General features: G+C 44.1%; 1 protein-coding gene across 1 annotated transcript in view; it reads right to left on the bottom strand.

The window, feature by feature from the left end:
* The window catches only part of SOBP (sine oculis binding protein homolog), a 108,745-nt gene extending 81,487 nt beyond the window's left edge, over positions 1 to 27,258 (bottom strand). The window contains exons 1-4 of the mRNA XM_035564813.1: positions 27,163 to 27,258; positions 18,260 to 18,398; positions 16,190 to 16,375; positions 4,754 to 4,905 (exon numbers count right to left, since the gene is read on the bottom strand). Of these exons, the coding sequence (XP_035420706.1) occupies positions 4,754 to 4,905; positions 16,190 to 16,375; positions 18,260 to 18,398; positions 27,163 to 27,258 (573 nt within the window). The remainder of the gene's footprint in view (positions 1 to 4,753; positions 4,906 to 16,189; positions 16,376 to 18,259; positions 18,399 to 27,162) is intronic.

The following is a 27,258-nucleotide window of genomic DNA, read 5'->3' as shown; positions in this document are numbered from 1 at the left end:
ACATTTTTTGCCATTACTCACTGACATAGCAGGGAGATTGTTAAATATTTCTTATTCGCTGTTAGCCTGCATAATTAAGCTTGAAATCAAGAGAACTTTCTCTGACAATCCTCAGTATTAATTTCGGGGAATGATAGCTTCTGTTTACTCCCAGTTTTCAGTATGTGTTTGTATATTCATATCCATACTAATCACATGTTGTTATATATTAATTAACGAAAAACTTATTCAGGCAAGAGTACTAAGGCTTTACGATGCTGTGTGCAGTTTATTGTCTTGAAATATAAATTGAAAACATAAGGAACAGAGGACTAAAGAAACGCCTGTGACCCCCTACAGCCCCATTTGGTTGCTCACCTTCACCCTTGCCACACCGATGGGACAGGAGAGCGTGAAGCACACCCTGCCCGGGATTTCATTCCGCCCCTGCAATGGGAACACCTCTTGCCACTTCGGGCAAAGCCAGACGCTGCCTCGGCAGATGGTCTGCAGGAAGGACACCTTTCCCAAGCCTGCATCCAAGCCTGCTCGGCGGGCAGGGGAGGTAGCTTCTCCCCTGCTCGCTGCCGACCCACGCTGGGTGCCACGAATCCCTGTCCCATACAGGGGGAACAGACCCCTCACCATTTATGTTTTCGTGCTGCTAAATAGCAATTTGCTTTCCCTCTTTGATATACGCCTTTCTGTTTGTTTGTATAAATGAAACTTGATTGCGCTGTAAGCACAAACGTTTATCACCTTTTTTTCCTGATGGTAAGGCAGCGCAAAGCAGGGACAAGGTCAAATATGAAATACTGGCTGACAACCCCACAGCCACTTCTTCTCCGAGATCTTAGTCAAATCAAGTAAATTATTCTTTATTGTACCTGTGAACAGAGCCTATAACCTCTACGAATTCAGTCCTTGTGCTAGGTTTGGCCATTTGGTCATAATAAATTTGTTTTCTGACCCATTGATTCAATAAACTTAATTTCAAAATTAATCTTTTCAGGCTTCAAACTCACTGGATCCAATTATGAATCCAATAGTTCCCTTTAAATTTAATACTCTGAAACTTGGTGGTCTAATGCTTTTTGCCCTTATGTGCCTCTTTGGTGCTTAACTTTATATTAGTTGGCCTATAAACCTAAATCTCTTAGGAAGAGAGCGTCAGAACAGCTCCCAGTCTTAAATCTGTTCAATTACAAACATTGGTACGAAATGCTCCTCTCCCGCAACTCTTTCTTTTAATTGGTATTATTATGCACAACAGGTTATCATTATGCACTAGTTCAGTATCTATATTTGACTATGCATGCCAGACCAAACAGAAATAAGAATTTAGATTTTGATTATTTTTGTTGGGGGGGGGAAGGTGGTACTTGGAAGTTTCTTCTAAATCAGTATAGTCTAAACAATTCACTCTCTGCCTAAAGGGGTAAGAAAAATCAATTTTTTCTTCATTTATTTCTAGTAATTTAGATAAAATTACAGTCTGTGGGGAGAGCCATTATAACCGCAAAATACATATATTTCCCTTCTTGCGAGGCATGGTTGCTAATACGGCTAATTTTAAATGGTCACGACTGCAGGATACTCGGGGCAAAATTTGCATTTCTTACGAGAAAAGCAACTTCCAATTGTGCAAGTCTTTCTCCTTAGAAGCTCCCAGCCTGGGCCACGAAGCTCCCCATCAGCCCTGACTACGCACCCAGACGGTGCCTGGAGCTCGAGTGGCACGGAGGGACGGAGGGACGGATGCACACCTCCCAGCTGGGAATCTCTGGGGGTGTGCACTTGCCCTGCCTATGGGAGAGGATTTCGTTATTAAGGTGGCGACAAAAATCCTAATTCTGAGCACAGCGATTGGCATTCAGGGGTGTGGAATTTGCAGCGTTACTTAGTGGCGTTTCAAGACATCAGCAACGACTTAATTTTTACTGTTTAAACAGCCTGATTGTTTTAAGCAAGTGCTTATTGCAGCACTTCTCATCTGAGGGAGAAAGGGAAGACTGCTCAGCATGATCCATTAGGAAATTCAAGCCTTAAACCAAGTGACCACAAAGTCCTATCAGCTCCCTGAAACGCAGCAGCTGTACATATTTAATGTAATACAACCCTATATTGTTGCAGAGGTCCGCTGTTTAAAACACACATAAGGCAGGTGAAACGTGACTATTTTACTCCTCTGTTTGAAAAATGAGAAAGTGTGGAGCAGGGTAACTTTCTCAAATACATAAATAAGCATTAGACTCATGGAGAAGACAGGTACGCTGCTGCACCAGTACTAACAGATTAAAGGTCAGCGGTTAAATCTGAAACTATCGCAGCCTTGTTCCTTCGATCCTGTTCCTCAACACTCTGCTCTATTACTAACAGGTGAAGTGCAAAATAAGAAGCACGAGGGTCTGCTGAATTCTCCCATACCTGTCCTAATTTAATGACTGCATTTCCTAAATATTCTGTCCTCTGATCATTTAATGCCACAAATACACATGCAATGGGCAGCTCCAGGTTTCCCCAGCTGGGTTGGATTCTGTGCAATTACCAGTCCCACAGGTGCAAAGAGGGAGAAAATTTGACTCACTGGCTTATTTTGAAGCAGAGACAACAAAGCAACCAACATTATTGACTTTATGTTATCTTGCCATGTTTCATCAAGTCGTCTTCTATGACATTTTGTTAATTGGTGACCTCTTTAGTGAAGGATAGGGCATTTCACTGGGATATAGTTTTATATTAAAAGATTAGGAACATCTATTTTTATTTAGCTACATAATAAATAATAAATGGTACAGAGAGTTTTCTGGATGAAAAGATGAGGAAAATATCCAGAACTGTGTAGCTTCCAGAAGTTAATAGAGGTACAGAAAAAAGGGGGAAATAAGATGATCTGGGTCATCCTTTCTCATAATACAAGGGCAAGGAGACATCCAATAAAGCACATGGGTAATAAATTCTAAGTTAGGTAAAAGGGAACTTTTTCATGTTACCTGACTGATTGAATTCATGGCCATAAACTATTACTGAATCATACTACTTATGGGTTAGTAAAACATTGAAGTATGCCTATGCATTATGTTAACATTGATTTATTTTTAATTAGCAGGGGATCTAAACCTTCCATATCAGGATCTAAGCTATAGATTAAAGAGCATCCACCATCAGCTGGATGTACTTTCTCAAGGTTTCCCGAGTTATCTGGTGCTTATTGCTGCTGGATATACAGGACCACCTAAGTAGGATCACTGGCAACACCTCCACTCTTAGGATCTATTTTACTCAAGCCAATTTGTGACTGAAAGTCACGGGCACATCATCTGACTGTGATCTGGATCCTGTTATCCCAGTGTCCATCACACTGCAAGAGACATTGAACAGCATGCACGTAAGTGTGCAAGCGTGCACATACACACACTACATGGGAACTCATTCTGAAGTGAGGAGCATCCTAGGGGCGTGTACTTCCCTCCTCTGCACTTCTAGACAGAAGATGTAAACACCACTCCTGGCAGAGGACTCCACGTGACTCTGACTTGCCTGTCTGCTCCAGTAGACATTATGAGCTTGATTCTCCAAGACTGCCACTGAAATTCCACTCTACTGATCTTTGCAACTTAATTCTTCAGGCACTTTTTTTTTTTTTTTGGCAGGAGAATGTGACCCAAATTTACAAAGGAGGGTAATTTGCTATAACAGTGCATCTTGAATCTAGGATCTACATGTGTTATGTGTTTATTTGTTATCAGCACATATTTAAAATACCAGACTTGGAGACCTGAATTTTGTTGCAACTTGAAAGGCCTTGAATGTTTTGTAGCATGAGGGAAAACAGTATCATTCAGAAAACCAAGATGTAAAGGGTTTTATGAAGAATAAATATTTCTAAGACAATAAAGGCTATCCAAAGACTCCTCTTGCACTAGTAAATACCAGAAGGACAGAGCTACTTTTTCGACAACTAAAAAAAATGCTGGAGTGCTCCTTCATTATTTTTCTTTACATGACATATCGCACATACTGCTGCAGAAAAACAGCTGCTGAAGTGGCCTAGAGGGCATTTTCAGGCACTGTACTTCAGCGATTACAGCAATTTTGTAGGCATTCGATATTAGGATTACATTCTAATTTTAGACAAAGTTAAATTTAAATTGAGTAGGAGGGGTTTTCATGCTACTGTAGATGTTCTAACATCACTTACCCCAAACCAAAAACTATGTAAGGTCTGAATTTTGCAGCTATGATCATGTATTAGCCACGGTACACTTTAAAAGAATGTAACTATAGCTCACTAGGCTCGGTGGGAAGATGTCCACTATCACGATGGGGCCAAGACTTAGGCCTTAAAAGCATTTACCTGCTGGCCACGATCCCACTGTCATGGAATTTGTGACACAACTTGCACTACCTGGTAAAGCTGACACAGTCACACGCAGCCACCCTCTGCTCTATTGCACGGTGCCTCCTCTTAGTGGTGTGTGTGCAGCAAGCATCCTGAGACCCTGAGGCCAAATCAGGACTCTTATGTTCTTGTTTATTATTACCTAAACTCACTGACTCTCACAAAACCCAAGCATCAAGCTGAAGGAAACTGAAAGAAACAAGGTTAGTAAAGGGCTGACAGTCCAACAGACAATACAGATGGAAAGTGGAGGGACTGGGTGAAACAGAGAAAACAAAAGAAAAGAGCTTCTGTTAGATGCTAAATGAGACCCAGGCTGGGCCCAATTAAAGCTATGTCTATGCAGGTTACATCTTTCCTTATTTCTCTTACCTTGTTTCTCTTGAAATATGCTCTTCGGCAAGCCGCAAAGCACTTCTCGCTGCAGAAGCATTTCACTTCACTTCCCATACTCAGGGAATAGCGCTTGATTCCAACTTTCTGGCACCAGGCACACATTATTTGTACATTTGACACATCATCTTCTACAACAAAAATATAAGAACAATGTTTACACGAGATGCAAACACCTTCCTCAGACATCTGCACACTTACTCTTAGATACAACCGGCACCGGCTCATCTTATTTCTAACCTCTCAGTGTTTGGGAGTGGAAATGTGCCTGCCTGCGACTTCCAGCTCCTTCCACAGGTGACCTGTGCCAGCCAGGCTTAGCAGACTGGCAGAGCTTCTAGGACGGCTGGAAAAGATTATTAGCTTAAAAACGGTGCATTGCTGAAAAGCTCTGGAAGTCTCGAGAGCTTTTCAGCATGTGTAAGAGTGCACAAGTCTTTATTAAATAAGCAACCAGGAACAGAGGCTTAGTAAGTCCTGCTGCTCTGCTCTTGTTGCTTACAGTCCACTGCAGTAGGCCCTTCGGGTATTCTGCTTAGCAAGCTGGTGACAAAACACGCCCGGACAGTACTGCACCAAAGCAGGTCTCTAACAAGAGCCCTCTGTTAAATGAGAAGGGAAATGAAGTGCCCCACTCCAGTGCTGTTTCGCAATAATGACAAGTGTGTAAAATGGGAGCTTTCACTGGAATATAGCAGTCACCAAAACCCGGACTTGAGCAAGAAGGGAGATGCAGCGCTGGTAAGGCCTGCCAGGCTACTTCCCGGTCTTTATGCTCATCAGCCAAATTTTAATTCAGACCCCCTGAGCAAGCTCTTCTCAAATGTGTGTTGTGAATGTGACGGGTATGCCTTCTGAGATGCACAACTGGACTTATTACTGAAGTCCTAGTGACATCCTTGTGCAGTCATCATTCTCAGCCAGCTTCACAGACAGGGGCAGGGAATAGTTAAGCCTCCTGGGCAGTCGACTGCAGCAAGTCAGCAGGAATCGTTTGACTCAAAACCCAGAGTTCTTCTGTCCCGATGTCCACTCTATTGTACAGCACGACCTTTTGGTTACAGGCAGCAGCCATTGTCTAACTGCTGGGAAAAAAAGTCCCCGAAGACTAATTGTTAAAGCAGTTCCTAGTCCATGAGCTGTGGAGAATTCATGGCTCAGAGAGTCTGTCATGCAGCCATCCCATTTCCCTATAAAGGATTTGTTTTCGAAGCTACACTGTCATCGTTCTGTAAAATTATTGGCAAACTACTTTTTAGCAGAGTGATTTGGCTCCTTTCCCCAGCTGTCATAACTCAGAACTACGTGCCGCATTTTATTCACCTTAACGGAATAAATATTGCCAGTTTAATAACTTTTTTCCTTCCACAAACTGTGTTATGATTTACAGCTACAAATAAAATTGTACAATGTAAAAAAAATGACCTTTTAGTTTTAATCAGACCATCTACCCTTAAAGCCGTATTTAAGGCTAAGTTGTAACACAGATTTGTGCTTAATGCATTTCATCATTTACTCTTTAGTGGGATTTGTCAATATTATAAATGCTTTAATACACCGAATATCGAGGGAAATCTAACCAATTTGGCCAGGACTCGGGGGGGGGGGAGGGGGGGGTCACAATCTGGGGGGGCAGGCATCGCACAGCATTCCCCCCGTGCCAGCCTCGCTCTGCCTATCCCAGCACAGCACGGCAGCTCTTACCATTCTCATCCCGAGCCATCTGAAGTACCAAAATTTAACAAAGGCGTCCCGGTTCGGCTGCTTTTGCACCGTAACCAAGCAATTCCTTACAGACTGAGCTTGCCCCTTTGAATGCACCGGGACAAGAGGAGAGCCTGCGAGCCGAAGGAGAACAGCCGGCAGCCTCCTGGTTCAGGTAACAGCAACCTGTATTTCCTACTGACGAGAAGTATTTTGTCTCCAGAAAATAGATCTACCAGTGATACCTTTATAACAGCCTTCATTACTGGTGAGAATAACTGTCATTAATGAAAAAAGAAAATTACAGAGCTGAAAGAGAGTTCACCGGCACAGCAGGTGCCGGAGCACCTCTTTTTGAAGCAGGCCGGCTTGTCTTGGGCACAGTTTTAAGGAGAAGCAGAGCTCTGCCACAGGGATTTCTCAGGAGTTTTCATGCATGACTTAAGAGGGGAAAAACCTTAGCTGCCATTCAGCTCCTGCCCATGGTCACACATTAACTGCCTCCCATGGACCATCAGTAAGAGCACGCAATCGTCCACAGCATCCCAGCAGCAACTGTACACACGGAAAAGCCACATCACACACTTCTCTGCGTGATGTTATGCAGGATGGTAAGGCTCATCCACCTCCTTCTGCCAAAGGCTTCCTTTCAGACAGACCCCAGCGAGGAGAGGAGAGGGGAGGGATGATGCCTTGCTCAGCATCGCTTAACTTGTGGCCCATGGATGTGGCAGTCAATAAAACAGCAGAAAACGGTCCACAAACTACTACCAGCCACTGCCTGCACCTCCAGGAAGAGACAGCTGATATCCAGAAGGCATCATCAATATTAATCGAAATTTTCATCGTTTTGAAAGGAGGAAGGGCAAAGTGGAGGGAGTCTGCCTAAATATGAAGAACTTCAATTATTTCTCTCTTCTACTCCCTCCTCCCCAAGTCGTTAAAAAATAGTTACACACAATATAGTCCCTTTAACAGTAACGGTAATAATAAATGTAGATGCCTCTTCCGTTTATAAGACTCCGGAACACTGCTACAAGAGAATTACCTGCACACTGGGGAGTCACGGCATGCTTTCCCTGGAAGAGCACACTGATATATCACTTTTAAGTCACATCTGCCCTCTCAGGTGTAGGTTTGGCCAACTAAATTTTTGATGCAACTGCATCTCCTCGTAATGCAATTCAGCAGGTGAAAAAGGAGAATATCCAATATCTAATTCCCCAAGGATCACCAGCAAGAGCTGCGCGCAGCCCAGTGGGAGGAGAATTTGCTCTAAAACCAACTCCTTTCTTTTAGCTTTAAGAGAAGCTAACTAGGGATAGGTACAGAGCCAGGCACCAAGGCTTAAGCAGCTGGGTATGTGGATGACAGCTAGGGACAATAAAGGTCCAGACCTGATAGTGTGCTTTCCTTCTTGACGGTGTTTACATGAGATCTGAGCAGAAGCTGTGAAAATACTTGCAGGATGTTTCACAACAATGTATTAAGCTTAGTGACTGAAAAAGAGGACTGCAACATTAACAGAAAATTAATAGTCCATGTATTTCTACCACTACAATCCACAGCAGTGGGAAGCAATAACTTTCAAAAAATCCATTAAGATTGTGTGAAATAAGGAAAGCCAAAGGGTGGTGCTTTAATTGCAGTCTTCCTAAACACAAACTGGAATAATCCGAAACCAGTAATTCAAATTTTCCATTCAAGATAAGATTCCTCTCACTTTTTCACAGACCTTTGTTTCCTAAGTCCAAATTCTTTAAAAATCACTTTACCAGACTCTTGCCTTTCTTTCAGGAAAACGTATCAAATCCCAGTATCTGCAACGCTCAGCAAGAAGAACCTGGGACAAGAATGCAGGGCAGCGGGGAATTTCAAATCAAGTAGTTTGAGACTGCTTGAGTTCGAGACCACGTCCTGAATCTTTCTTCTGACGTCTTTTGGTGGGACAAGGCCCTGGGCAACCTGATCTAGTGGGTGGCATCCCTGCCCATGGCAGGGGGTTGGAACTGGGTGGGCTTTAAGGTCCCTTCCAACCAAAGCTATTCCATGATTCTATGACTCTTTCAGGTTAGGTCTGCACTAAGAAAGCTTCTTCTCGATAATCACATAGGTGTACGACATGGCAATGCTCTCCAGCGTACACAAACTTTTGCTGGTAGCCTCACTGTGCATATCACAGAATCACAGAACTGTGGGGGTTGGAAGGGACCTCAAGAGATCATCGGGTCCAACCCCCCTGCCAAAGCAGGTTCCCTAGAGCAGGTTGCCCAAGTAGGCGTCCAGACGGGCCTTGAATATCTCCAATATACACTCTTGAGTAACAGGAGTTCACCCTGACAGCACGCCCATGTCCACCACTTGAGCTCTCGCTGGAGCAGCTCTGCTGATGAAGATCACTCACCACCACTTCCAGGACTCACATAAGTTAGGCTGACACACGTTTGTAAAGTACAAAAATGACATTTGCAAGTCTTAGGACAGATCATTTTGAAGTGAAAGCAACCGATTTTTTTCTCCGTCTAGGCTTGCCACCTTATGACCCGCTCTTGCAATGTGCTGAGCATGTTCTCAGATCCGTCACACCTGTGAGGGATAGCACGGGTACTCCTACAGGTAAGACAAAGGGGAGCTGTCAGAGCCACACTGAACAGTAATGTTGAGTTTTCAGCAGAATATCCCCACGGCTGTTTCCTGCAATCGCATCAGGTAATAGGAAGGCGTACTCCTTCCACACGTAGTACAAGACCTGAATTTCCAGCCACTCTTCATAGGAAGAACTATTGTGGGAGTTCCAATACCGTGTTTTTTCTGCCCCCGGGTTGTGTCACTACTGGTGGAAGAAGTACTCCCTGCACCCACTGCACAGATACTATTCAGATACATCTCCTTGTGGTTTGTTGCTTGTGTATTTTTCATAATGAACAATGCAATAAACACGGTGTGTTTGCAGTGTTAAATCATGTTCCCAAAGGGAGCAGTTTGTATAACAAGATAAAATTATCACATTATAATAACTAAATATGCATCAGTCTAAAGCATGCTCCAATTAATCATCAAAAGTTTGCACCGCCTCTTTAGGTCTTAATTAAGCAGAATGTTCGGTTTGTTTTTTTTTCCTTTCAAACCAGTGTGAAGGAGCTGCAGAAAATTGTTCCTCTAAAACCAATGAGCAGCAGTTTAGACTAATCGATCTTATATGGAACTGTAATTCGGAGAGGTGGGGAGAAGGGAAGGAAGGCAGCGAGCACAACAGAGCAAATCCGTCATGTATAGCTCTGTCCCTTTATCTAGGGAAACCAGCAGGGCCTACAGTGCTCAGCAGGATGATCCTAAAATCCCTACAATTCTGGAGTTAAACCCCGATCCGTTTACTAACTTTAAGGCTGCAACATTCTGCTAATACTGTTTTGAACTCACTGATAGGCATTTTCAACTTTAGTTTCATGAATCCAGACAAAACTAAATGCAGTCACAGCTCTAATCCTGAAGATTACGATGATCCCTGGACAGGTGCTCCAAAATCTTACTTTCCACATTTCCTTGCAATAAATTCAGCAGGAGACGCTTGATTGTTCTGGCAAGAAGAAAAAATTATTCCTGAAGGTGCCCACCTGCAGTACCACGACGGTGATGTTGAGCAGAAGGAGGACGATGAGGACGCAGGGTCAGGGACAGAGATCTCAAAGGGTACATCCTCCAGACTAAGCGAGTCCATGCGGAACCTGTGCCTTGGCTGGGGTTGTGTCTGTGACCTGATACAGAAAATATTCTGGCAGCCCATCCTCCTGTGTGCCTCCCTGCAGCCCGACTCTTCCTGGCATGTGAGTTTCCTGCCACCACGGATATCAGCAGCCAGGCCTCACCACTACTGCTTTCTTATTTATTTATTTATCTATTTATTTTTAACCCTGTTTCCTCTTGGCTGCATCCTACCCCCTCACACTGGCAGTTTGGATCCCAGTTTTTTAGGGGGGGGGAGGCTTAAGGAATCCACCAGAACAGTCCCTTAGCCCCGTGCTGGGAACTACGCCCAATCCACCAGCACACATCTTTACATTTTATAGCTGTTTTCATTAATGCTTTCTAATGAAAAGCTGCAAAAAGATCTGAAGACTAAGATCTTAACTTGACATGTGCAGCATCAGCAGTAAGTGTTTGTGGTTCCCACTGGGACCAGTCAGGATTTCATACTGGTTAATCCTGAGTTACCTGGTTGGCACTCTGGCTTTCCACTGAAGACAACCAACGCGTTTAGATTTTGTCACCTCCAAGCAGTTCCTGAGGCAGATGTGCCCAAGCAAAGTAGAAGCACCATTTCCATACTTTTTCTTATATCCAAGATGCTTTATCTGATTAAACTTAAATTTAAAAAGTGAACAAACAAAACGTGTGCAATATTTCTGCAGAACCCTTTGTTAAGCACTGCTCCTCTAAACAGATGGGGTGCATGACAAACTCAAGGTACAAGAAGTACCTTGGAAAAAGTAATTATGAGAGGAAGATTAAAAAACAGGGCTTACAACAGAAAGCTTGTTGCTGCCATGGCCATGGAAATACCTCATGGGGTCCATAGTGCATTTCCTTTTAAAGCCCAGTCTCTTAAAGTTCACTGCTCTGCCAAGAAAGTCAAGTGTCCCAGCTCTTTTCAAAAACTCATTTGGGGGAACTGTGGCTTGCCTATGTTTACTATGCATGGGTTGAGGCGTATTCTCATGTGTAGTTCAGCAAGAGCTGAATGCCCAACACAAATAAAAGCTGGCATTTAGGCAGGTTTTAAACATGCAAAGAAAAAAGCACCTATTTCAGCTAATGGAGGGGGAACTCCCTGTGCGTTTTTAATATATGCTATTAAAGTGCATATGTGGACTTTGTGATTTTCTTTTTAGCACAAGGGAAACACTCGGCCCTCCACAGAGAGCAAAAGACGTCAACAATGGGCTAGAAGAGGCAGGCTGATGGGCAACCACTGGCATTTTAAAACACAAGCACTAATAACCCTACGAGCAGTGTAAATTAGATGATTTTTCAAACCAAAACCAAAGCAAGTATTTGAAGAGCATTGACTAAGATTTGTTGTGGTGGTCTTTATCAGAGCACTAAAGCTGCAGTTAAAGAAATCTTAAAACTGTTCAGCAACTGGAATAAGATTTGGAAAATACTGAAGCAGGATCCAGAGTGCAGTAAAATGAAAGTCACCTCAATATATAGGCTTAATTAGGTCTGATAATGTGGTCTTTATTTAAGGGAAACTGCCACTGGGTTCTGCCTGGAATAAGCCTTCTTGGTAATGCAGTCATAGAACCAATTCCTTGGTGAATTCAGACAGATAATTGTGGGATTCGGCTTTACTGCCCTGCTAACTACCATTTAAAAATCTTTTATGCTTTCAGATCCCTCCGACATAATTTAAATATTGATACAGTTTACAGCATGCAGCTCCAGAGCGTTCTTCAGGCAGGGACTCTGCTGCATCCCAGGAGCTGCACGGCTGATGCACCAACTCAACTCCCATTGCCCTGCCATGGGGGAGCTGGGGCTTGTTTGCAGCACCGTGGGTAGCAGATGTATTCTGTACATTGCACCTACGTGGGGGGGGACACTTTGACAACACCCAAGCTCAAAGGCTGGGCCAAATAGCAGTCATACTCCCCTACCGAGGCACTGTCACGAATATCTCGAGGGAAAGCAAACCAAGGATGAGGGAAACGGAGACACTGCAGCCTGCAGCAGGTGCTGGGGGAAGGAGGGAGCGTGCTCTTGCCTGCATTTAAAGAACTTTTTGCATTCTTCTTTCGCATTCTTCTAAAACCAAGAAGACTAGATCTCGGCCATCCTGCATCCCATGCAACAACAGATGCCCACGCTTGTCTGAGCAGAAGGGCAGAGTCACTGGGTGCCCTCCCAGATTTCCTCTCTGCACTAATGGCTGCAGAACAAACACTGGGCTGGCTGGTACTGAACACTACAATCATATACCCTGCACAGCTGTGGTGGTATTGTTATTTCCAGATCACTCCTGGCTTCCGCATTTCTGTTCCTCACCATTCTTATGTTTTTTGTTTTTTTGTTTTAATTTGAAAAAAAATACTTTCTTTAGGTTGCTTTGTAGAAAGTAAGAATCTTCTAACACCAGGCAGAAGTCGTCTTAGTATCAGCTTGTTGCAACGGGTTGTACTCCAGACTAAGCCTGAAGATCACTCACACCTGTGGATGGCCCGTGCACCACACAGGGCCCATGTGTTTAACCCAGCCTTTTTTGGGTGTAAACTTAGGGTACCACAAGGAGAGAACACCTCTATTGGAGCCGTTTGTATTTGGCCAGGTGGGAGTCTAATGTTTTCCAGGACTGTATAAGCAAATTTTCCCTAATTCGTCATTTGACTAAAACAGAAAGCAGAACAGCTTGGAGATGAATTGTATTCACACTGCTCAAAATGATCTGGTTTTCAAAACAAAAAAAAATGTCATAAAATAAGAATGATGGGGAAAAAGGTTATTTTGTTAACTCCTCAAAGTTTTAGCCTCTTCATTTAAAATGCAAGTGTAGATAGGAGACTGTTTGAAGTTTTCCAGCACACTCAGGGAAGACCTAATCTGCTGAAATCTTCAGTGACTGCTTCCTAGACATAGTTCATGACCAGTACTCCTTCCTCCTCCTCCTTGAGCTGGTAGCTGTTTCTGATATTAGGAATTAAATCTGCCTCCTTGGAAAGATGTGTCTTTCCCCCATGCTTTTTCTACCTCTGCAATTGCTACATTTGTGCACCTTACAGAGTATCTGTCTCATTTCTCCCTTCAGGCTCCTGTGAGCATCCCCAGTGCTCTGCTCTTTCTCTTCTCCTCCTTACCTCTACAGAATCTTACCTTCAAAAATTATTCAACTAATAATTCATTGTGGCTGTTTCTTGGATCTGCTTATCCTCTCCAGACCACTGCTCTCCTGTCCAAATGACTGCCTCAGCCTGTCTCTCTGACACTTCTTTATGGGTACTGACCCTTCAGTTCAAGATCAATATGGCAAGAATTAAAGTCTTGATATTTTTCCCTGAGTGTTCACTCCATATTCTCTGCTTAGTAACAGCAGACCACACCATCATCTTTCCTGTCCTTAAGGTTCATGATTTATCCATCATTTTCATTTGTGGGCACCCTCTTTTGAGCTAGAATTAAACTTTGCTGACTTTTTTCCTATGCAACATGCAAAAGTTCTCCCCGTCCATCCACAAAGACTGGACTCATCCTGATTCTCAGCATCTCACATCTCAGTCTCTGCAGCGGATTACTACCTGGTTTTCCCTCTGGCCTGCCTTAAGCCTTGTCCACGCCAAACATGCTGCAAAGAACCCTTTCTCTGCCCAGCATTTTAACCTTGAAGTTTTCCAGCTTTTCCCTTAGACTCCTTCTGCCTGCTCCCTTCTGTCCCCTTTCTTCATTTATTAACTCCACCAAACACAAGCTGGTCCTGTTGTCTCAGCAGGCCAGTCACAGACTGCCCCCACCACGTTGAAAATGCTGACTTTCAGCTCCAGCAATCACTGATGCCAGGCTTTTTCATTTGCCTACACAATCAAGTAAGTACCTTTGTGCTGCTCCCCAGGTTGCCCCCACGCTTGTGAGGGGCTCCGAGAAAACATCCCCCCAGTTACCCTTGCCTGGCTTTGCATCACTCTGAAGTTCTCTGCTTTGATGCGGTGCCCACAAAACGGTGTCAAAGTGCGGTGCCAAGACCACTGCCTCGCACACTGGCTCTCCTGGCTCCTTTGTACTCCCTTTTCTACTTGTGTTGACCCGTTGCTTCTTGCCTTACGCTTCACTGCAGGCTCTTTGGGGTGATCATGACTAGGGCTCCTACGCCCTAAGATAAAACACAGCAATTACTACGTGTGCCTATTGCAAATCCCACAAAGGCTGTGGTTCTCCTCCCTCTCCAGTCCTCCCAAACTTTGCTCTCTAAGCCAAAGGTGAGATAAATATGTTCATTTGCTCAGAAGTCATGGTAATCTAGTGCTCATTACTGATCATGAGATAAAGTCAGAGGAGGCAGAGATTATGCATTTCATATCTTTTAAGAGTGTAAAACATTGATTTTCATTATGAACCAATGAAGTAAAAACCTAAAGATGGAGAATACTTATGAAAAGCCTTGTTTGTGTACTACCTTTACGGGTACATCTGAACGCAGGACCACAGGCAGTAGGTGGACGGGCAAAGAACAGAAGGCCAAGTTGGCCAAGGTTCCCCTGTGCCCATTTAACTACTGTTGCAGTAATTTGTTTTTCTACTTCATCGTTCCATCTCCTCCTGCTTGTTTGATGTCATAAAAATCCAGTCGCTGTGGCAGTTTGCACAATGCATGTTACAGCCTTGTGTTCATGTACCACAAATTCAGCATTCTGGATTCATTCATGACTCAGATTGGAGGAGAAAATAGCTTGGGACGACACAAGCCCTTGATTAAAGCTTTAGGGCCAAATCAACAACAGCTGAGGATCCAGCCCATATGGCCCGAGATCTTTAGCTGTGTAAGGGCTGCAGGAATGGGCCCAAATAGCTTTGGTAATTAGCAAATACCGTATAAAATAGATGAAAAGTCTTTGGCACGGAGCGCATATTGGGTAACATCTGAAAATTACTCATAGCATATTAGGATACTTCTTTGGAGAAAAAACTCAATGGCATATAAATAATTTGGGAGGGGGCACTGTATCTGTCACGCCGCTATCAATGGGCAAACCGTCTGTTGGACTGACCAGTATTTTATTGTTACCTTTAGTAAGTGCAGTGAAGGGCAGAGGTGACCACCTGCCCCTGGGACCTGGCCCTATGAGCTGCTCTACCTCTGCAGGAGCATCCTCGAGGCTGGTGGGGACTCTGTCACCAGAGCAACTCCCTGCGTGCAGCAGGCCAGCATCTTCAGTAGGCACCACGGGTCACCTCGGTCACCCACGAGCAGCCAGATAACACCCAGGGACTTCTGCAGAAGCGGGACCGAGCCTGCTGCTACCTACATTCACCAATTACCGCACCGTGTACGACAGCAAACAATACCACCGCAATTAATCACCCTAGTGGAGCTCTACGAGTTACTTTCACGGATTATGGTAAGCAGCATGCAGAGCAGAATAAATCATTTTTCACATAAACTCCGAGGAATGGCATGTTATGAAATCACTCCTGATAAAAATCTAATGAAAACGTAAAACATTTCACTGGAGTCTCCTGGGTAGAGTCAAGATCACATTAAACCCTCAAGAGACGATGGTCAGGGATTTCAATGCGAATCAAGAGACAGTTTTCCCAAGATGAGCTTGTTAACCTGATATAAAGACACGATATTGATTTGATGGCTTTGTCTCTTTCACTGTTTCCCTCCTGGAGCCTATTTTTAATTTAATCACCTTTCATTAATTTACTTAAAAGGCTTTATTCATCAAAACAATATAATTTTTTTAAAAGCAGATATTGCTCAAGTGCTGAGGGAGTATAATCCAGCTTGCGGAGTGTCACAAGCAGCAGAAGAGCCTGTCTGTTGATACTGCATTTGCAGAAGTTTTTCAAGAATATTAACAAAGAAAGTCACTCCCCCACCCTGTCTTTAAGTTCCCTGTGGCTGGTTATTAAAGCGCTCTTACAGCTAAGTCACATCCTAGCAATCGCAGGACACGTGTCAATGACAGTCATCATTTTTAAATGTTCATTAGGATTTACCTGCTGGTGGCTTTATGAAAGGTGGCGGAATTAATGGGACAATAATAGGTACATTCCCGTGATCCTTTGACCCTGCTGGTGAGTCTGAAAGTCCATTTCCTGTGGCAAGCCCTGGATAGCTTGTGTTTATATTGTACGGTGAAATAACACTGTCCTCGGGTAATTTCGGTTTTGGCAAAGAATTTTCTGTAAAACACAAAGAACACATTGTACAGTATGACAAATATATTTCTTAGATGCTTTGATACTTTCACCAACCTGTTCATTACATTACTTACCCTAATACAAGAAGAGTGCACAAAAAATACAGATACTTTCCCCTTTAACAAATGAATACTTTCCATTATTCCTCGAACATGTTCCATTTCTTTAAATCAAAGTCACACTAAAAACAACTATATTAAAAAAAAAAGTGGGATTATTTTGTGATATATATCTCCAGTCTGCCTTATTTAGTCAATGATTCCATATTCCTATCCCTTATATGCACTGTTTTCATGGTGATCACACTCAGCATGCCGTGGCTTCACCAGTGCAAGAAGCATAAACTGGAAAATAAAAGAATTCCTAATTCTCGTCTCAATAATACAATGAGTAGTAAGTAGTGGAAAGGATTTAAACAGAGGAACAAAATATTGAAATCAGAGCAAAGTGTGCATGCAATGATGACAGTCATGATTCTAATTCTTTAATCCCAAAGCACTTCTGGATTTGTATTTGTAGGAATTTCTCTAATGCACCTCAGGTAGCTATGGGGTAGGACTTAACTGTTATTATTCTCTCTCCTCCCATCACTCAGAAAAAGAAACACATTTTTTTCTCTCCCACAGACTGCATACACCAAAAATCTCTACCTGGCACAGGTATTCGACATCTTTGTTTGGTACATAAAACATATGATTTGTCTCATGTGCCTATAGAAAAAACGTATGTCACAGATTTCATTAGGCATAGCCTGGAGCCACAAAGCATTCAATAGAAGATCTATTTAGGAAAACATAAATAAATGAATCCTATTACTACACAGAAATAAGTTTCTTCAAAGGTGGCTTAACGATACTGCATTTTCGATGAAATATAAATATTGATCAACAATGTCACTACTACACAACTAACAAGACGCAAACATTCATTTTTAACACAGTTCAATTGGTTCACCTTACCTCTAATTTTTCCACCTTTTTTCTAGCCATTTCTTCTTCAGAGCTGGTCTCTCTGGTATCAGTACTCATTGCAACACTCAATGAGTACAATGCTGCTGCTTGCCACCAGAAAGCAAGCCCAAACACTGCTGTCTGCAAGTGCAGTGACAAGTGGTACCCTAAAAGCTTCTGCAGTTTTCTCTCTATACCCCACCTCTGAGAAACCCTTGCTGGGAAAGCCAAGATCCAGCAACGTCCTACACTCCTTTTCCCGCTGACCACAAGCCCCTACCTACCTGCTGGGGCTGAGGAGTCAGAAGGCAGCAAGTGAACTACTCAAAAAAAAGGCTGAATCCCATCATTTGCACGGTGAGTAATTTCGTATCACATCGTGTGAAGATCCAGCAGCATCCCAAAAAAACTCTACCCCTTGAGAACTTGTAAAGTACTTGCAGAACACGGCATATTACAAACATCGCCGAGGAGCCTTTTATGAATGTTCAGGATGTTTCTTGCATGAGTTGTGAATATCCCAGCTCGAAACCTTTTGGGATTTTAGAAAGCCTTGAGCCAAAAACCTTTGTTTGGAAAGCAAAAGGGTTTCCTTAAATCCACACCGCTAAGAAAACTCTCTCTCTTTTTCCAGTGGCAAGCAGTTTATTGGTACCGTAGGAACTTGACTTTCAGCTGACTCACAAAAGGTATTATTTGTGAAGACGTGTTACTAAGTGCCTACCAACAGCAATTTTGTTAAGTGATTTTCCCTGTACCCTATTGGCTTCCTCTTACTAGGAGGCACTCTCAGGTATTTTTATTTAAATCAACCACAAAGCAAGCAGCAGAACATGCTCCCTAGTCCCCGCCAATTCAGACAGGTTGAGGTATTAATCCTTCTTTGCGAGGACACAGAAACGTTAAATCTCATTACCTTTGAGAACAGAAATGTGCTGGCGGCTTTCCCCATCTGCAGAGTAGTTCCTGAATTCAATATCTTCTCCATCTTTCAGTTCAACCTTATCATAACCATACCAGCCAAGGAGCTCATTCATAGTGTTTTCTGCGAAGTTCTGAAAGAGAAAAATTACCTACTTATTTATGTAATCAATAACCATCTGGAATGAAGGGAGGACTACATAAATCGAACGGTATCTTTGCTACACGAGGAAGTGTCAGGTTTGTCCCACCTCCTCAAAGACTAATGTGCATTTCACAAGTCAAGTGTATAAAGTGTAATGCGTTTAAATCTCAGACTGGCACATGTAATTATGACAAAGACTCATACATCTGTAATTTAAAGAAAATGAAAAGGAGAGTTATTTATGCCTTTCTGCTCTGGCATTCAGTGTCGGAAATGTTTTACCATACATTCGTCACAAAAATGTGTCTGTGTTACCATAAAATATTTAAGACTGCAGCAGAAATATAAGATATCAGTAACAGAAAACTAAGATTTTTTCAGGCAGCAGTTAATCAATCTTACTGCACTACAGCCTTTTCAGCTGGAGGAGGTCACCGACACAATTACAGTTCCTGGAGATGCACGTGAACCAAATGAAATAAAATCACATCGAAGACATTCTTCCTCAGAGTTATAAACCCCTGCATATTAAAGGCACTTAAAAACTCTTTACCATGAAGGCATTTTACCACAGTGTTTCACATAAAAATCTCTTACATTTGTTTAAGAAAACCCTTTTTCTGTTTTGCCATATTTATTTTCAAAACAATTTCCAAGCAGCAGCGTGCTTACATTTTATGTTTGTGTGGAAATGCAAAATATGGAACACGACTGTCATAACTCTCAAACTTCCCTAGAAAACATGTCCTCCAGGTCATGTGTCAAAAATATTTCTGCGGAAAATGCTCATTACTGGGCCAGGAGATTTAGTGGAGTAAGTCAAGAACCCTGCAGCCAGGCAATGAAGCTTTGTGAAACTGGATGGTACCATGGAGGCACGGCTTATGGGTTTAGGAAACTCCTGGGGGAAACTGGCTAATGAATTATTGTCACTGCAAAGGTCAGCTTAAAGTAACATGACAAATGTAAAATGAAACGAAAGAGCCACAAACAAAGCCTTTCAGTTTGGTCTCTCTGTGTTTTTATTATTACTTTAAAACAAATTCCAAACTTGATTTTACTGTAAAATATTGACATCTGAAATAACGATCCTGACTAGCAATCTTCCTGTGACCCTGGCTATCAGCAAAGAAAAAGCAGAACATGACACCCATCCAAAATAAATGCCGTGTGCCAAATCCACAGGTTGCTAGATTTTCTCTAGCAACAGCACCAGCTTAGGTTTTGAGTGGGAGCGAGCCTAATGATAGAAACACAGCAATCCTCGAGTCCTTTAAATAAATAAATAAAATTAATCAGATCCTAATTGCTTCCGGATCCCAAGCTGCAGCAGGCACCCTGCCCCGGACCATCCGAGCCGCGCCGCTGCCGCCTCGTTCATCACACGGAGTTGCATAGGTGTTCCTGTCACCCTGGTAAAGCGGCTATAAGCAATACGCACAGGCCATTTATACTCTGCCAGGAGTATCACCTGTGCCACTGTGCTACAAATACGATTTCCGAGAAAAGGAAAACCAAAACAATAAACCCACGGAGCATCGATTCCCCTGGTTTTTCCCCTTTCACTTGACCTCCCGCTGGAAGGCTTGATTCTGTGGCTCTTTTGTGCAGTCCCAAATATCCAGAAAACATCGCACCACTCCACATCTGCACCCAGTTTCAGCCTTACAGGTATGCTAGCCTGTTACATCTGAACTATGAGACCACTGCAGTTTGCAACAAAGAGTGCGCTGCAGCGTAATGTGGCTAATACCTATCCCCATTTCTAAAATAGGTATTTAAATTCTCATGTAAATGATGCTGGTGAGTGAGTGTTTTAAATAACACCAGAAACATTTTTCTAAAGGGTTTTTTGTTTATCAGTTTTAATTTTTTGAGATGATTTCTCCTTTCTCAGTGCTGAAAATCCAAATGCAATAACCCCACCTCCACCCCATGGGAATCCAGCACTGAAACAACCCAGAGACAGCAAGTGAAACCTGGCCAGTGCAGCCCACCCAGAATGACCTGAGGGGGTCCGTGGAGTCCCAAAGGAAAGCTCTGCCACCTTCCCTTGCTCTGCCACGTTTCAGCTGTGGAGACGCAGCCCTGGAGATTAATCCAGCAAGGTGGAGGCCAATTGACAAAAGGCTGCCTGACTTAGGCTCCATGCAGCCCAATTAACTGAGTAGCTCTAAATTTGCCTCCTGCGGATGCTTTGTGTTTTATTTGCACTGTTGATCAACTCAGGCAATGAGTAATTTTTAATTACTTGTCAAGGAATATGTAAGCAAGGCTGTGTATGTTTATTCTTTGCTGCAACAAGCTGCTGTCCCTCTTCAGAGCCTCGTCACAGTGATTGTTGGGCTTGCAGTGGCACAAAGCTTTAGAACCTTTCAAGCCTCATTTTACTGTTCATGTTGAGTGATGCACAAAAACGAACAGTCATAATGAGAAAAAATACATTTGATTTTGAAATTAGTCATAATAGAGACTTGACTCGTACAAAATAAAGAAATTAGCAGGGTCTTTGCTATTAACTTCAATGAGAGTATAATGAGGTCACATGTCAGCGGTAACAATAGTAAGTATCTTTTTCACACAGTGATTTCTCCACAAGGATGCTTGAATTAAAAAAAAAAAAAAAAAGTTAAGCCATTCTCCTTCATAGTTTGTCTTACCTATTACAATGATGGTTATCACTCTTATTACTGTTCTCTCAGTGGCTAACACCAGGGCTCCATTACAGAGCACTCTGTACATACTGAACCAAGAAGCTGATCGCATCCTTAACAAGCTGATGGTCAAAGCTGAGAAATGTGGGATTTTTAATTTTTTTCCACACTGACTCCCATGCATAGATGAGCATCCACAGAGCAACAATATCACCTTCTTTCAGGATCCTAATTAAAATACCCATCCACAGTGATGTCTGACATCTAGATGATGGTCACACAGGTCAAGTGCTCATTGAAGCTCCTGCCCTGAAGCTGACCACCATCATTTCACTGTTTCCGTACTTTCTCTTTTCTTTCCATATCACTGGTAGGCCCAGCCTAAGCAGATTCAAGATATGATAATGAGAGGGGATGTGTAAAGACCAGTGTGGTGGCAATAATCAAAATACAAATAATGAGGTGAGACAATTTTTCTCTGTGTGAATGCAGGGAGTGGGGGGAGGCTCAGCTGCTGAAGTTAAGGAAAGGAAGCAAGACGATCAACACACAACCTGCACCTGCAGAGCTGAAGCTCACTGAAAGATGTACAAGCTTCAAAGGCTTGCTGAAAGGAAGGGTGATGATTGTAACCACGGTGCTTGAGGAAAGCAAGAATGTGGGACCTGACATTGGAGCAGGAGAGTGAAAGAAGCAGTGATGAGCACGCTAGAGAGGAACCAGCTCTAGTGAGAGACGATGGACTTGCCAAAGCCCAGGCCAAACAAGATGCGAAGACAAGCGCGGGTGACAGGATGGAGGATGTGCCTGGAGCTGTGATTCCAAGCTTCTGCAGGACCAGGAGAGCAAAGACACCAAGCTAGCCCACGCCTGCTCTCAGACCCACTCCCCAAAAGGATGTGGAGGGTCTGCAGGAGAGAGGCTGCCAACACAGCTCTAAATCCCTGCCAGAGGGCTGAAATGCCATGAACAACCAGTACCCCACGGAAAACCTTGACCATCGTCCCCAAATCCCCGCTCAGCCATCACACTGCTCGGCTGGAACCCGGGAGCCCAGATTCACAGGTTTCCCAGCGAAACGACAGCACTGAGCCTCACAATACCCTGCCAGGAGGTCACATGCCAAGCCCCTTTCCTCACCGACAGCAATTTCTGCCCCCTACCAGGTCCCAAACCACTTATCCCTCCCACGGGACAATGTGTAATTTGCATGTTTTAACTGTATGAGCTCTCCATTCTTGTACTTGCAGAAATGCCCTCCCCTTTGGAAGAGCCAGGCTAGCTAACCGACCATTATACTCGTTATTTTGACTTGAATTTGCTTCCTATTCACGGGAAAGACGAAGAAGAGTGCATTGACTGGCCAGGCTGTGGTTTCTCTCCTTCGTGAGGCAGACTTATATGTGAGGCAGTGAAAATATAATCACACTCATTTCCGCTTTAGCATTTGTTTCGTCGTAACAGTACACCTATGGCTTGATTTTTTTTTGTCGCAATGCATCATTTTCCCAATTTTTCACTAATTAATACACTCTGAAGCTGAACCGTGCTTCTCTTTCCATCCCACAGCTCTTGCCTTTCCTTCTCCACGAACCCTATCCACAGGGGGCAAGGCCTGGCCTCACAGACCCAGGCCTGGCAAACGCGGAGGCAGGAAGCGCGCAGAGGAACGAGTCTGTCAGACTCATTTTCTTCTAGGTTTTACTGCCGAATGTTTATTTCAGATTTCGGAGGAAGCGCAGTGGCTCCCTTCCATTTCCCTGCATGCACAACCCGCCAGGTGTGGAGCCCCACAAATTCGCTCTTCGCTTTCACCTCACGGAGGAAATAAAAATGTGCCTGCGCTCATGAGGCAAACTCGATTCTGTGGTATTTTTTTTGCCAGCCTTGCGTGTTTATGTTGTCGCCATGTTGAACAGTATGGTTAGACCTCTGTGCTAACAGCAAGACAATTTTGGGGGTGCTATAATTCCCTGTGTCCTACGAGGCAGGCGGGCGGGGAAGCCCTCACAGGTAGGCCAGGCTCCCTGTGCCGGCAGCGCATCTCCCCTCCACAGCCACCCCACAAAGCCACCTCCACGCGGGCTCTGCAGTAAAACCCGCCTCGGTATCCCAAAACACCACAGCCGATAAAGTCTGTCTGCTTTTCCACTTTCGCGAGCGTGTTTTTTTGCTTTTCAGGAGAGAAGGGAGGAGTTTCCTTGAAATCTCTTTAGCGTCCACAGCTATCTGGCTCGCTGCGAGCACGGCACGGCCGTGCCTGTTCCACCGCTTTCCTAATCCTGACGGTAGTGCTTTTAAACGCCAAATGGGGAATATTAGAACGCTAAACTGAAATATCTTCTGATGAGTTTACTATTAAACTGTAACAGATGGGGCTGCCTTAAGCTCTAGGCATCAGGAATGGAGCCCAATTTTAGATCCGAATTCGTTATTGAGAATATTTATAGATGGTAAACTCCTTGGGCGCACGGAGCAGCCCTGTGAAATTACAGCTTTTCAGCTGACAGAGACTCTGAACATGTGGAGGCACTGTCTTGTTTGTTCAGGGGAACTTCCAGTACAACCCACTTGCTGCAACATATCCAATCGACCCCAGTGCATTTCATGGGATTTCAGCGCACCCGGCCGCTGCCCTCGAGCAGCACTGCTGCCTGACAGCAGGGTGAAAAACGGGATTAGGTTCAGGGAGGGATGTGAAAGCCTCCACGAGCGCTTTCATCAATCAAACCAGAAAAAAAAATCTGAAGTTTTGAAATAGGGCCAGCTTCCCCGATTCTGCTGGCTTTGGGTCTATTGGGCGTCCTGGTATTCACCAGCACGTGAGGAATGACACAACCGAATTTCAGAGCTACTCTGCTCTCCTTTCAAAGTGTGGGATGAGTAAGGCTACCTCTGGGCAGGGGGAATGGAAAGCATAATCCTAAGAAGGAATGGGGACAAAATAAAAAATACATTAGAAAAAAAGAAAGGCTGTGACTGAAGGTCACAAAGAAACAAAACCAGTTCCCCAGAATATATTTTTCATTGAAACGTAATATCAGAAAACTGTGCAGAGTCATGTACTTTTTGCACACAACAATGTATCAAATTAAAATTTCTTATAACCATCGTGTACATTAGGGTAGTGATAACAAAAATGTAACTCAATCTCTGGCACAAGGTAGCAGCAAGCAACACGAACACCCGGCCGCGGTCAAAGCGAGCGGTGGCACCACTGCTGGCATACACCACGCGCGAGCAGTTGGGTTGTGCGAACCTTCTTGAGTAAATATCCGACTATATCGAACAGCAAATCTTGAAGGAAGTCTCCGTGATGAGGTAATTTTATTGCTCATTCATAGCGCCTTGCATTTGCTGTACTTAAAATAGACACTTGTACCAATGGCCTTTTTATTACCCGAAGAAAAAAAAAATCACATCTACACCAGCCCTTTTTCTTTCTACTAGCAAAGGGAGGCAATTCGATCCAACGTGGGCTGAAACCTGAGTAGGTCACTGTACACCATGATAAAATTCCCTAATCCCTGAGCCAAATTTCCCTGAGGGGGCCCTCCTACTTCTCCTTCACTTTCCAGGCTGACTTTTCCATTCCCTCTCTCGTCTTTTCCTCCCCTTCATCTCTTTCATTTCCCCTACCTTAAAGCCTTGATATCTGATCTGCTGCTGATACTCAGGTTACAGTTTTTACAGCTTAGGCTGTCTATTGCTGTATACATTCCTTTCTTTCTGCTCTGCCGTGATTACTTACCAGAGCTTATTTTACACTGGTCCAGATGAAAGCAGTTCAGATGAAGGGAAACAGCCAGGCTGTTTGAACATTACAGATACGAACCTACACAAGGGCACATTGTGTTCCCCGTGTCATTTTGCTGCACACATTTTGCACAATGCAACCAATTTGTTACATTATTGTATTCCTCGGGTTTACGAAGAACAACCAGACATCTTAACTCATCAGGAAATAGAAAGTGCAGGATTTTAACTTTCTCGACGAGCCAGAAATTCATAAGACTGTCCCCCTCACCCCCCTTTCCTTCTAGGATTATAGCAGCCAAGTGTCCTACTAAAAATGCCGTCTCCCAGCATAACAGCAGCGTTTACACTGTAAGGTGGCCTGCGTTTTGTGGGGGGTTCTGCCATCGGTTGTCTCGCCCTCCACCAGAGACCCGACTGGTTCAAAAGGCTGTTTCTATCTGCCTTTAATTACTAACTCAGTTGAAATCTTGAGGTCTGTAGCCTTAAGCAGCTACCAATGATTAAAAAAGAGAAATTCTCTGCACGAAGGCTAATGCCAGTGCTTAATACCAAAGCATTAGTTTAAAATTGTGTAATTTTTCTCCTTCACACAATGTTGTTTTTGTTTCTTCCTCACCCTTTCAGACAAACATCTGTTATACTGTAGAAGAACAACTATCTCCCAAACCGCCGAGTGTGCCTGCAGCCAAAGTAAACAAAACAAACCCAGAGGATCCAGCACAGTCAGCCTTTATATCCAGCCAGGATAACATTTCACATGTTTTGATTAAAATTAGCTAATTTGTAATCCTAGAACCTATGAAACTTAAAAGCTGCAATCCGTATAGATCGCATTAAGCCATGTTCTGAGGGGCCAGTGCCCCGTGCTGCAGCCCTCCGCAGCCCTCACAACCATGCAGGACCACAACAGCACAGACTCTCACTCCCCGGCGCCTGTACGGAGCCCAAAAATAGGATGTGCCATACATCTCGCAAAGCGTAACAACGCTCCTCGGGGCTTGAAACTCGCCCGGTTTGTTTCCGAAGAGCTGCCACCACCACGCAGGGCAGCGGTGCCTTGTTTTGTTCGCAGCACCGCTCCCTCCTGCTCCCGTCCACATTTGCAGCCTGTGCGTACACAGCACCGTGTGCACGGGCAGCACGAGCAACGCTGCCTGCCTCCAGCAGCAAAGGACACCGCTCCGAAACCAGTGGTGTGCAGAGGAGGGAAAGGGGAGGGGATCGTGCATTCCTGCTTAATTTTACAGGGGGAGATCAGTGCTCCGGAAAGCAAAGATATTTTCACTAGACATCATGCATATTTATATACTCGCATATATAGTATACATACTATGTGAACGTGTGACATTTTCCGGGCAGACCTCCACTTACGATCAGTCTTTTAATAAATGACATATTCAGATTAAATGACAGCAGCCTGATCCCCTAGCCAGACTAACACTGCTTTAATCACTTTATACGCGCATTAAACAACAAGTTTGGCTGAAGTCTCGCAATACACCTTTCCCAACTTTGGGGAATCAGAGACGCAAAACAAACAAGAGGTGGAACAGGCATGGAAAAACAGGCGCAAAAAAAAAAAAAAAAAAAACAGGACCAGTCAAGCCTGGAGCAGCAACCTCCTGATACAAGAAACCCCGAAATGTGTTTCTGTGCAATCGCAGCCATCCTAACATCTGGAGCGGCCACCTCAAGCGCTACCTCTGAGCACAGCTGGGTTGGCACTGCTTCCTAATGAACAGGACAGCCCTGCGACCCACAAATGGGCTTCCAAAAATGCAGCCCTGGGCCAGCCACCTTCCAGCTCCCCTCCGCCGGGTGGGGAGTAGGCAGGAGGAGAGGAAAGGGGTCTCCATGCTCAAGTGCACGGAAGATGCGCGGCTCAGCCCGTAGCGTTTCACTTTGACAATTTAATTACACAGTTGCAGCTGGCTACTGAAAAAGGGGAGAAATGCGGGGTTTAAAAGAGGGCCCTTTCTTTCCTAACTTTAGGGCTTCCCCCGCTACCTGAGGGGATGGTTATTGGGGGGGGAGGAAAAAAAAGGGCTGATGACTGGCACCCAAGGAGCTTAAAAGCCCAATGAGGGAGAGTTTTTTTTTAAAAAAATAAATAAATCAAAGCTGGTCAATGAACAGGATTTGCAGCCTGTGAATTCGTCTCTGTTTTCAGCCCAGGAGGCGGAGTTGAGACACATTCAGTGCATCCTACAAAAAAAAAAAAATGACAAGAGATCCTTTCTTATTTCATTTCCATGCACGGCGGAGAGGAGAGGTGGGGGGGTGCCGGGGGTGGGGGGGGGACGGACACCCCCTTTCCCTTCCCCGTCCCAGTCACCTTACCTTCATCTCCTCGTTGATCTCCCGCTTGACCGGGTGCGCCGGCTTCCTGCTCCTTTTATTTTCGGGAGGTCTCCCTTCTTTCTCCATTTCTGCCAT

Source organism: Cygnus atratus, chromosome 3 (genome assembly GCF_013377495.2).
Source record: "Cygnus atratus isolate AKBS03 ecotype Queensland, Australia chromosome 3, CAtr_DNAZoo_HiC_assembly, whole genome shotgun sequence".
NCBI lineage: Eukaryota > Metazoa > Chordata > Aves > Anseriformes > Anatidae > Cygnus > Cygnus atratus.
The sequence above is the reverse complement of the archived record's forward strand: the minus strand, read 5'-3'. Positions and strand labels throughout refer to the sequence as shown.